At 28.6% G+C, this 13,234-nt stretch overlaps 2 protein-coding genes across 2 annotated transcripts; both read right to left on the minus strand.

Annotated features, from left to right (window-relative positions):
* Nucleotides 1-1,689: 1,689 nt before the first annotated feature.
* LOC111681283 (cytochrome P450 6A1) lies at nt 1,690-3,320 on the minus strand. Its single transcript, XM_023443041.2, has 2 exons — nt 2,236-3,320; nt 1,690-2,174 (listed from the first exon to the last, which is right to left on the minus strand). Exons 1-2 carry the CDS (start codon nt 3,305-3,307, stop codon nt 1,756-1,758), a joined length of 1,491 nt encoding a protein of 496 aa, XP_023298809.2. The 5' UTR covers nt 3,308-3,320; the 3' UTR covers nt 1,690-1,755.
* A 1,600-nt stretch (nt 3,321-4,920) lies between these two features.
* On the minus strand, nt 4,921-6,638 carry LOC111681271 (cytochrome P450 6a9-like). Its single transcript, XM_023443024.2, has 2 exons — nt 5,518-6,638; nt 4,921-5,458 (listed from the first exon to the last, which is right to left on the minus strand). The coding sequence occupies exons 1-2, from the start codon at nt 6,596-6,598 to the stop codon at nt 5,040-5,042; spliced, it is 1,500 nt and encodes a 499-aa protein (XP_023298792.2). The 5' UTR covers nt 6,599-6,638; the 3' UTR covers nt 4,921-5,039.
* Nucleotides 6,639-13,234: the final 6,596 nt, after the last annotated feature.

The following is a 13,234-nucleotide window of genomic DNA, read 5'->3' on the forward strand; positions in this document are numbered from 1 at the left end:
TTTTTATAGCTTGTATCAAAATTTCGTTGTGTGTTTAAAGTGTTTTGCGAATATTTAATTGTATTGATAAGGGAGATTATTTGGACGTCATTTACAGCTTTAAAGATTAGACAGTTTGCACACTATAGTAGGCAATACAGATTGTATGAAATATATTATAAAGTTGGTGTTCGCAGTTTTTACACAATAACTATAGTTATTTTTCGATATTTCATCATAAATATAATATTTCTTCAAAATATAATAATTCTCTAAAAATTTGATATTTAAAAAAAAATATTCACTTTTCGGTCAATATTTCAAAAAAAAACTTTATTTGTCATTAAAATAGAAAATTTCACCAAAAATATATTTCACACGATGTTTACTAAAAACACAATGTTTCGGCAATATTTTACCAAAAATTTTATATTTCACACGATGTTTACTAAGAATACACTATTTCGAAAATATTTTACCGAAAATGTTGTAAAATACTTCGCAAAAAATCAATATTTCACCAAAAATGAAATATTTCACATAATTTTAGAAATTTCACTTTATTTCATCAAAAAAAAAAAAATTCTACATTTCACCTTCGAATCGCATTAATGTGTTTTGCGATTTGAAAATTTCTATAATTGAGCAAAATTTTGATAATTCAACGAAACTACAGTTGTTGACAATACCTTATAGAATATTTTAATAATAAAAGCTTTTTATTTAATATATATTTCATTTTTAAATATATACAAGTTGCAAAAAATTTGAGTTTTAATGCAACTGAAAAGTCTATTCAAATTATCAATTAGCTGTGAATCGTTTAAAAAAATGCTCAATAATTTCGTCAATATAAATATATTTTATTGTACTTATTTATCTATAGAAATTATCAGACAAACATATATACATATGTACTCATTATTTATATTATAATAAAAAAAAATGCATTTAATTTTTTATATTTGCAATAAAAGGTTTGAATTATTTATTAAGTATTCTTATCATTTTGTTATTATTGTGTCTTATACCGGCAATTTCTTATCACTGAAATTGCCAAATCATTTTCTAAACAAATTGTGTTAACATTTTATGAAACAACAATATAACTTTTAGTATAAGTACGGTAAATTGGTAACCTAATGTCGACATTTCATAAAAAAATAATTGTTTCTAAAAAAACGTGGGAAATTTGATAAAAATAGTACTAATTACTAATCAGTATAAAACTTTTTAAAGAAAAAAAATATAAATAAAAAATTTCCATGTTTATTTAATAAAATTCAATAACATTTAAAACTGATTTAGAACTGAACTAGAACTGAACTAGATCTGAACTAGAACTGAACTAGAACTGATCTAGAACTAAACTAAAACTGAACAAGAACTGAACTAGAACTGGAACTGAACTAGAACTGAACTAGAACTGAACTAGAACGAAACTAGAACTGAACTAAAACTGAACTAGAACTGAACTAGAACTGAACTAGAACTGAACTAGAACTGAACTAGAACTGAACTAGAACTGAACTAGAACTGAACTAGAACTGAACTAGAACTGAACTAGAACTGAACTAGAACTGAACTAGAACTGAACTAGAACTGAACTAGAACTGAACTAGAACTGAACTAGAACTGAACTACAACTGATCTACAACTGAACATACAACTGCACTAGAAATGAGAAATAAACTTTTTAACCACTCGTTATATAACAAACAAACAAATTATTTTTTTTTATATAACGACATATTTTTATATTTGTAAAACAAAATCCTAAATAGCTTCCACTTTCAAATAAATAGTATTCTTAGGTGAATATGTTACAGCCTTAGGATCTAACTTAATGGGTACTTCAGTCTTAGAACAAGTAGAGAAACGGAAATTTCTAATTAAATTGGCTAAACCTAAATGGGATTGCATTTTGCCAAAACGTTCGCCAATACAATTGCGTGGTCCATCGCCAAAAGGTAAATACTCCATAGGATCACGTTGTTTCGCCACTTCAGGATCGAAACGTTCTGGGTCAAACTCTTGAGGATTGGGATAAAATTCTGGATCATGGTGTATGCCCAAAACTGGAATCAAAACTGGCATGCCTTTTTTAATCACATACTCAGGATGACCGGGAACAGCATAGTCCTGAGCAGCCTGGCGATTAAGTTGAGCCACAATAGGATATTTACGTAAAGTTTCTTTAAAAGAACATAATAATTATTTAAACATTGGTTTTAAATGTGTGAACTTTTATTTTACCTGATAATACTTGATCTAAATAGGTCATATTCTTGAGACATTCATAGTTAAATCCCTGTTGTTTGTCATAAGCTTCATTTACCTCTTCCCTCAAACGATCCTGCAAATGAGTATTTAAAGCCAACTCGAATAAGGCAAATGACATGGTAGAAGAGGAAGTCTCAAAGCCTCCCAAAAAGAAAACAAACACCTGAGCACACATTTCTTCTATGGTTAAACCCGACAATTCTTTATTGTTTTTAATATCCAGCAGTAGTTTCATGAAATCATTTCTTTCTATTTGATTTTTCTCCCTATAGGCAATGGTATCTTTTATAGTTTTCATGAAAAATTGATGCACATCTTCAGGCACTATGCGCATGCCCAATTTACGCGATAAATTGGGGAAACCATCAATAAAAGCCATGATAAGAGCATTATGGCGAGGTTGTTCTATTATTTTTCGTCCTAATCGAGGAAAATCCGAATTGGGATTTCTCAAACTGTTTACCTCAATACCAAAAGCAACACTACTAATCACATCGGTGGTAAAGCGTCCCAACATATCACGTACATCCACTATAGGGTCTTCCTTTACTTTTTCCTTCAAAACTTGCATAAATTTCTCGGCCACATTTAGAACAGTAGGATACATGTACTTCATCTTACCCGAAGTAAAAGTGGGTGACAATTTGTTTCTTAAAACTTTCCACAATTGACCATCCATAAAGAAGAGATTACCGGTTAAGGGATCATTTTTCTCATTGTAATACATGCCACGATTAACAAAGTTATTAAAATCCTTTATAAGCACATTTTTAATAAGTCCCTTATCCAACAGTACCACTCCGGGTCGTTGTACTATGTGAATACCAGCAAAGGGTCCAGTACCCTTAAATTTTTTATAATAATTTCCTATTATCTCACCTATTTGATATTTGGTGCGCACTCCTCTAAAATTGCCCATTAATAGATGTGGTTCTTCATGTGGTATTCCTTGATCTTTCCAGTAGTTTAGATTTCGTTTGACGAAATATAATGCCACTGAAACTATGGCTATGATGAGGTAAAGTAATGCTGCTGTCACTTCCATTATCACTTGTTAACAAAACTATGTTCGAAGTAGAAATAAACTGATTTTTGTTAAACCCAACAGTTTTTATATACTAAAATGTTATACCTTATCGTTAGTAGTAAGGTTGGCTAGATTTCTTCTTTTTTAAATTGTGAGAGTGTGAGACAAATACTTAATGATAAATTTTTTTCCAAAAATGTTAAATGCTATTAATTGTTGTTCCTTTCATATGACTTTGCAAAATTTCATATTTATTATTGATGTGATGATTTTTTGATAATAATTGTTTAATTTTAAAAGTCATTATCTTGATAAATTTATAGAACAGTGATAGTTAGGCAAAGCACTGAAACTTAAGTGTGGTAGCAAGCAATATAATTTTCTTCAATTTTTGTTAAATCATTCTATGATAACTTTAATTTATATTAATTTCTTTTAACTAATACAACTATATATTTTATCTTCCACTTATTTCAAATAATGTTTTCTATCTTATAATTATCTTAATTACTGTTATCTAAACTGTCCCTTTTTAACTTGTTTCACTGACCTATAAAATTAGTTTTTTTAAGAACATTCATTTCTCTTTCAATTAAATTTCAATTTTAATACTATTGCTCTTGATTTCTCTGATCTTGATTATTCTCTTTTGTTTATTTACTTGTTCATTAGCTCAGCCACGTTTATCAGCATTATTTTGCATTTTTTTATATAATTGTTTATTAGCCATTCACTACTTGTTTGCAATTGCCCATAATTTGTTTAAATAATTTGTTTATATTCCAAGTTGTTATTAAGTTTTGTTTTTTGCCAAATCATTATATTGGAATAAGTTGTTCGCTGGGGAGAATTAAAAAAAAAGCAGTCATAAATGTTTATGGACTAAATTATTTAGACTAAGTATGGTCAGTTGAAAATATTGATAATGTTATTTAAATAAATTAATTGTAATGACTAAGAACTAAACAAGAACTGAACTAGAACAGCATTAGAAGTGAACTAGAAGTGTACTAGAATTGATTTAGAAGTGAACTAGAACTGAACTAGAATTGATTTAGAAGTGAACTAGAACTGAACTAGAACTGAACTAGAACTGAACTAGAACTGAACTAGAACTGAACTAGAACTGAACTAGAACTGAACTAGAACTGAACTAGAACTGAACTAGAACTGAACTAGAACTGAACTAGAACTGAACTAGAACTGAACTAGAACTGAACTAGAACTGAACTAGAACTGAACTAGAACTGAACTAGAACTGAACTAGAACTGAACTAGAACTGAACTAGAACTGAACTAGAACTCATATAGGGTGCATAATAGTCGATTTAACTTTTTTTGTTTAGACTCGTTAGAATTCAGTCAACATATGGAAATTATTTTGTTGTTGAAAATGTTTTTTTAAATAAACTTTGTGCTTAATCATTGTTTACAAATCATAATTGTGTTTAATTTAAATATTTGTATTTATAGAGTAGTCGCGTGCCATTTTTGTGGATTATTTAGCAACAAAAAGTGATGTCAGATTTATAGAACAATTAGCAAAATAAAAATTTATTTTTAGCAGGAGACAAATGAATCATTTGTTTATAAACAATTTTCAATAAATGTGAAGAACTCTTGTTATTTTTTTATAAAAATTTATTTTTAATTAAAACAATTTACATATATAAAATAAAATTAATTTTTAATTAAATATTTACAATTTTAATAATATTTATTATAAATTAAAATTATATTACCTAAACACTTACAGTTTTTCCACCTTTAGGAAAATACCATTTTTATTCGCTAAAACAAATGACTTTTTATCCCACTCCAAGGGAATTTCAGTTTTATCACTCACTGAAAATTTAAAATTACGCAATAGGTAAGCCAGTCCAACTCTAGTCTGCATCAGACCAAAACGCATGCCTATACAATTACGAGGACCATCACCAAAAGCCAACCATTCGATGGCATCTCGTTTTTTAACATTTTCAGCATCAAAGCGATCTGGATTGAATTTTTCCGGTTCAGGATATAAATCAGGATTATGATGTATACCATAAGCGGGTATAATGACAGGCATGTCCTTTTTGATGACATATTTCGGATGACCGGGTACCACATAATCGGCCAAGGCTTGACGATTCAAGTGAGGCACAATAGTGTATTTGCGTAGGGTTTCTAAGGTAGGAAATTATTTCAATTAAATATTTCTCTAGCGAATTATATTTATTACTTACCCGATATTACTTGACCCATACATGGCATATTGTGCAAAGCCTCATAGCCAATGTGATTAGTATCATCAAAAGCTGCATTGATTTCAAGGCGCATTTTTTGTTGTATTTCCTGATGTTGAGCCAATTCGTAGAGAGCAAAGCCCATGGTAGAAGAAGAAGTCTCAAAACCACCCAAAAAGAAAACAAAAGCCTGAGCAGCCATTTCTTCGATACTCAACTTGACCGCCTTTTCACCTTCTTTGCCATTTTTCAAATCAATTAAAATACTTAAGAAATCATTACTCTGGATATTATTAGTCTCCCTATAAGCCACAGTTTCTTTGACAATTCGCATAAAAAATTCAGTAATTTCATCGGGCACCAGTTTCATATGCAATTTTTTAGCCAACTCAGGAAAACCTTGTATAAAACCCATAAGTAAGTTGCCATGTCTACGTTCGTTTAAAGAACGTTTGCCCATTAAACGAAATTCTGCTTGTGGATCCTTTAAACTATTACAGTTGATGCCAAAGGCACAAGTACCTATAACATCGGTGGTAAAACGAGCCAATAGTTCTTTAATCTCCACCACATTGTCCTGCTGACTTAGTTCACCAAAGACTTGCACAAATTGCTCGGCCACTTGTATGACAGTGGGATACATAAATTTCATTTTGCCCGAGGTAAAAGTGGGCGACAATTTCTGGCGTAAATTTTTCCATTTATTACCATCCAACAAAAACAAGTGACCCGTTAGGGGATCATCTTCCTCATTGTGAAACAAACCACGATTGGTGAAATTTGAAAAATCTTTTATTAAGATATTTTTAGCTAAAGCCACATCCAACACTAATGCCACTGGTCTTTGAAAGAAATAAAATCCACAAAATGGTCCCGTACCCTTAAATTGTTCATATGTTTGTCTCACACAGTCGGCTATGCTGCGTTTGGTTTGCAGTCCTCTTAAATTGCCCGCAAATAGGTGGGGTTTATTGTGGGGTATACCCAGTTCTTGCCAGTAGTTTAAACGTTTTCGTATAAAATATATAGCCACTGTAGTTGCAATTATAACTAGATATAGTAAAATTGTAGTTATGGCCATGATTAGTTTGCTTAGCGCTTAACTAACGTTAAGTTTGAGAAATGAGTTAAAACTGATAGACCCCTTAGAGTTTGTAGAGAATTTTATACCAATGGAGCGTTAAGAAAAAAGACTCAACATTTTTTTAACAGTCAGAGTGAGTTTTTGTTTTGTCTTATCATTCAAGCGAAACAAGATTTGTTTTGTACCCTACATTATGCATTTAAGAAGTTCTTGTTTTAATACGTTTAAATTTACAAATATCTAAATCGATTTAACTGCAGTAAAACTTAAGTCTTACTTAATTATAATCTGTCAAGTTTTTAAACTGTATCGATTGTAGTAGATAGAAGGAAGGGTATTTTGGATTCTTAACTGACTACTGATACAATTTTATTTACTTTGTCTAAGATTAAGGAAATTGGTTGTTAATACACGTTACACCAGAGAAGTAAATAACACTTATCTTTATTTATAAAATATGTTAAACAGAGATGGAAAACTCAGAACAAACCCAGCAAAAACTTACAAAGAAAAAGTAAAGGTTAAATTTGTTAAAACAATGATATTTTAAGTCACTGTTTTAACACGATAACGAGATTTTATACAATTACTACCATTTCTATTACAAATAGGTAGTTATTTAAGTACTTACTACAATAAGGAGTTAGGTAAGTATTATTGTTTTTGAGAAAAAATAACTACGACCACTGCTATTTACTATTAGATTTGATTGACAGCAACATCAATTCAAGACTAAATTACGTACTCAAATGATACATTACTTGTAAGTCATTACCAGACTCCTTCTTAGTTTTGAGACTGTACTTTTCTATACTTTTGGTACCTTTCGATACTTTTCTTAATGGAAAAGTACCGAAGTACTGCCACAAAACATTAAGTATATTTTTCATTACAGACTTAAATCCATAATCTGTCTATTATATTTAAAAATTTGAATTATCCATACCTGATATATTATGTAAAGTAAACTAAGAATGAGTCGTTTGTTTTAAATGTAAACAAACATTACTTGAGGTTTCTAAAGGGATGAAGAAAATGTATATTAAAAAATTTATAAATTGAAGAAATTTATTGGAAAACGTTTCAAAATACAAATATAGTTAGCTTTACGATAAGTTTTTTGTTTCCTATCTCCTGTCCTATTAACAGGCAGAAAATTGCAAACTGCACAAGGTGCAAATTTCTTTGGTAAAACATTAAAACAAACTTTCTAGAAATTTCTTGGTTGTCAATTGTCTGGCTTAGCATGTGTGAAGAAAGTTGTGGCAAAACTTTTAGGAAATTCAATTTGAAATATAATTTTCTCAGTATTTAGGACTTTTTGTTTGTTAAATCCCAAAAGTTTTACACATTTGCATAATGCTAAAAGATAACTATTTAAGGTAAAAAAAGAGGAAACAACAACATAATAGTATATAAATGAGTTTAAGGGTCTATCTATCTATCTATCTATCTATCTATCTATCTATCTATCTATCTATCTATCTATCTATCTATCTATCTATCTATCTATCTATCTATCTATCTATCTATCTATCTATCTATCTATCTATCTATCTATCTATCTATCTATCTATCTATCTATCTATCTATCTATCTATCTATCTATCTATCTATCTATCTATCTATCTATCTATCTATCTATCTATCTATCTATCTATCTATCTATCTATCTATCTATCACAAACAAAATTTAATTTTAGTTAGATATCGTCAAACGTTTTTACTTTGTACATATTGAACATTCAACAAAGTGTGTTGAAATTTATGAACTAAAAACTTAGAGAAATGTTTATGCAAATTCATGTATTGTTAGCTGAATATTTTCTCCTATGGCTATAAACTTTTGTAATTATTTATAACTTGAGTAAAAATAAATCTCAAAAGTCTACTTTGTTTGCACAAGAGTAATAGATAATTACTTTTTAAACTAATAATTTAAACTCAAATATTAATAAACATGAAATATAACTGTTTAAATTATTTCAAATATATATTTTTTAATTGAAATTTATATATTTTTAAATTTAATAAGTTTTTACCCCTAAGCGTATGATAAATATTAATTGAATAATAATTTAACATTTTAGTTAATTACATTGGCAAGCTATGAGTTATTCGATGGTTTTGTAAGGCAAATTAATGTAAAGATATATGATCAAGTAAAGGCTTATCTAATGTAGTATTTACAAAGTTGGAATGTAGCATAAGTAATTTTAAAATTTATGCAAAAAATGTTTTAATTCAGCTCTTCAAAAATTTGCATAAAATTTAGTATTTACAATTATTAATCTCTTACGTTTATTAGTCTTACTTTTATGATCTCTTTAAGTACTTTTCCCTTTCTAACAGTAAATTATGGGTTGTTTTGTCAATATTTATAGCCACTCTTCGTATAAATTTATAAAAATACTTAAGAAATTGAATAAGAAGACTTTCTTACTTGCTGTTAAAAGTTTGCCTTTTGGTAAATAATTTAGCTTGTGTTAAGCTTTTATGCAAATTTTATTCACCAACTGTTTTCTAATACAAATGCTTTAGAAAATGAGCTAAACTATTTATCGAAAAAAAAACTTTTTTTTCTTAAAATTTTTCTTTTTAAAAAGATGTCTATATACAGTTTTGAATTTTTTAGCTTGATTTTGTTTATCTTGTATATTTTCTTTAAACTTTTCTTATGAATTTACATAGTTATTAAGTCGTTTAACATGGTATTTGACATTTTTGTCTAAATACTTTTTGAAAAGTTTTGCAGGCGCAACAAAAGTTATGAACATGTTTAGACACATAACAGACACAATATTTCCGTTTATATCTAAATTTCATAGAATCATTTTTGTATAAATTGTCTGCTGCCTGGTTTTGAAGTAAAAATTAATTTGATTTTTCAAGGGAAGGGGATTGAAACAGTGACAGAGTGAAGAGTGCAATTAACTTAATCATTTAAAAACTTTTTCTATTTTCTTACGTTTTAACTTTAAAAATCTTTAGTAATATACCAATACTTTTTGGTGTATTTTTCAATGTAAACATTATTTTTCATTTTGCCGACCTGCAGAGAATTCTTATTTAAATAAATTGAACGTTTTAATTTGACATGCACTCATTCACCCAGCATTCAAACCTATAAGCCAATTAGGACACGCACTTGTCTTTTATAATCATATACTCACGCACAACCAGCATCATCATCACCACCATCATCATCATCATCGCCACAACATTTTCCAATTTGCCTCACGTGCTCATCTTAAGTTTTTATTACTGTCAGAAAATATGAGTGATGGCGTTGATGTTGTTGTGACTCAATCGTATTTAAAAAGGCAATACAGAATAAGAAAGGAAACAGAGGAAATAAATTAAAAGAATGAATGAAAAGAAAATAAAAATGACTTTTCATTATTTTCAATAATACGTGCAATTTCGTTGGCAATAAATATGTTTAAAATAGTAATATGTATTCATGTTATAATTTCCGTATGTCAGTTTTGTTTGCTCAAGAAAAAAGTGTAAATTGAGAAAAAAAAAATAAAATACAAATAAGCGGACAGGTCCCGAGAAGGAAATTTAAATAAAAACAAAAGAACAAAAATATTTAATAGTTAAATCATTTAAGACGTATACGTAATATGAAATACATTTTTAATTAAATATTTATCATACGAAAAATTAAAGAGAAATTCACTTGTAAGCAGGTACGGAGGGAAGTCATTTTTTATAGAAATTATACAAGTATAGTCCATAGTTTATACTTTAATCTATAGTCCAGTCTGATGCCTCTGTAGTCTTGTGTATAGTTTGGTGTATAGGATAGTCTGCAGTATAGTCTACTAGACTATATTGCAGTCTTTAGTCTGGCTAAAGTTTAGTCTGTAGATAGTTTATAATTTAGTATATAGTCTAGTGAATAGCTTCGTATATAGTCTAGCCTATAGTTGAGAATGAAGTTTCTTCTGTAATCTAGTCTATAGAGTAATCTATAGTTTTGTCTGTAGTTTAGTCTATAGTCTAGTCTATAGTCTAGTCTATAGTCTAGTCTATAGTCTAGTCTATAGTCTAGTCTATAGTCTAGTCTATAGTCTAGTCTATAGTCTAGTCTATAGTCTAGTCTATAGTCTAGTCTATAGTCTAGTCTATAGTCTAGTCTATAGTCTAGTCTATAGTCTAGTCTATAGTCTAGTCTATAGTCTAGTCTATAGACTATTCTATAGTCTAGTCTATAGTCTAGTCTATAGTCTATAGTTTTTGTTTATGTCGTATGGCTAAGTTCAAAATTTAGTCATTGTAGTCTGATCCATAGACTGTATTCTATGTTATGGTATAGTCTCTGCCCTAAGGCACCCTATTTTACACTGGGTTTGTCTTTCTGCAAAAATTTATTAAATGCATTTCCACTATTCAAGTCTATTCAATTATGGTTATGACAAGCATCACGCGTTCTCTGAAATATACGAAATACACAAGCATAATGTGGTTTATGGACGTTAAAAGGGTTCAAGTTTTATGCAACAACATTTTAATCCTTAAAGTTAAAGATAAATAGGGTTATTTTAAGAAACATTACCTAAAGAGAGTAAACGATTAAAATGCAGTTTAGTTTTAATTAGTTTCTTTATAATAGACCCCTTCCTAATATGTAAATTGAAGCTCATGTGTTAACTAAAGGCCTCTTATTTATTTGTATAACTATGTAATTTATTAAAGTATATGTCCTCTATTCGTTTACTACAATAGTGTACTAAAGTGAAATTTTGTATTTTAAACTAAAAACTATAATAATATCTGATGGCCTTACAAGTAAAGCCATTATTTTTAAAACTATTTATTTTTATTAAGTTAAGACGTTCTTGAAGTAAATTAAAGATATCTCTATATAATTATGTATATGTGTGTTAATGTTTGCAAACAGACACTAAGAATGACTTTGCAAGACGCACATTTACAACACCACTTAAAGCAAAGAGAGAAAAAAAATACCCTGAAAGAGGGTAATAGTGTTCTTACACTCTCACGTACTTAAATTTAACATGTGTTTATTATATTCAACTGAATGATTCTGTAACAAACACGTACACACTTACACTCATGCATACTACTCCTACACTTACTCAAACAATTATACATAAATTTATTCATGTATTTAATAAAAACTAAAAATAGCAAAGAGAGGTGAGTGAGTAAGAGTGAAAATGAGGCCATAGAAATTGTAAACAAATAAATGAACAAACAAACAAAGATTCTAGTTAAAGGAAGAGTTTTCTTAATGCCTTGGTGTGGGTGCTTACAAATATATAAAGTGATTTTTTTGGCAACTATTTGCATTCTAAATAAATATTTGCTTAAATATTTACTAGAAACTTTATGAAAGATGGCAGGATTTATTTAAATTGTGGTTTTTGTAATTTAAGTGATTATTTTTCCAAAGTACTTAGTTTTTAAGACGAGTATATAGATTTTTTAACTTCATGAGTAAAACATACGTTATAAGTTTTTTTAAGTTTAAATGTATTTGTGTAGATGTTTCTTGTCTACAGCTTCATTTCATATTTATATCTCATGTCTAAGGCTTTGACTTCCCTTCCTATGAGTTTAAATTGTTTGCTTCTTTTAGCTTTAAAATTATACTTGCAACTTTTACTTTGGTAAAAGAAAGAATTTGTTTAAAATATAATTTATTGCACTCATAACTAGTGCTGAGTAAGGCAAACAAATAATAATGTTGGATTCTTGCCAGATTATAATCACAACCAAAAACAATAATAATAACCTTTCTGATCCCTTAAGGTATTGAAGAAAATGAAAGAAGTACAGAAGAAGATAGAAGCTTAATTTCAAAATATATTTATTTGTTTTGTTACTTTTTTAAAAATTCAAAAAAAACTAAAAGAACTAAAACCGGGGCATGTTAAATCCCATAGTCACGTACTTGTACATGATATTTTGCACTTGAACTATAATAACAGATTTTTTTGTTTCTATCCTTTGCTATGTTTGCAACATGATGGCACTGCATATCTAGTTTATATGTTTGTTTTCGTTTTCTGCTTAAAACTAACGAAAACTAATAGTGCATAACCAGCAATGTCTGGCGTAACGTGTTTATGCAATATATAATAAAATTTCTAAAAGAAAATTAACAAATAACTACAAATATAAAAATGAAAAAATTCTATGAACTTGCTTCGGAGAGTTTTATTAGAAAATTGCAATATTCTAGTTTATGATTTTGAGAAAAGTAAGAAGAAATAGAAATGAAGTGGCAAAGCGATTACCACAATAAACCAACAAACTAATAAATTACTGATCATCAACTGTTCTCAAAATCGTATAAATGCTCAAGAGTGAAATGATAACTACGTGCTCTAATATTTTAGTTAATTTAAAAGAAGCAAACACTAATATTAATATTTATTATTATAGGTTTCTTACACACAATTTCCAGAAAATTCCTACAAAAAACATAAATAATTTTATTAGATATTTTTAAATATAGAAGCTAATCTATAGTCTAGTCTATAATCTAGCCTATAGTATAGTCTATAGAATAGTCTATAGTATAGTCTATAGAATAGTCTATAGTATAGTCTATAGAATAGTCTATAGTATAGTCTATAGAATAGTCTATAGTATAGT

The sequence above is a fragment of the Lucilia cuprina genome, chromosome 6 (assembly GCF_022045245.1).
Source record: "Lucilia cuprina isolate Lc7/37 chromosome 6, ASM2204524v1, whole genome shotgun sequence".
In the NCBI taxonomy this organism is placed as follows: Eukaryota; Metazoa; Arthropoda; class Insecta; order Diptera; family Calliphoridae; genus Lucilia; species Lucilia cuprina.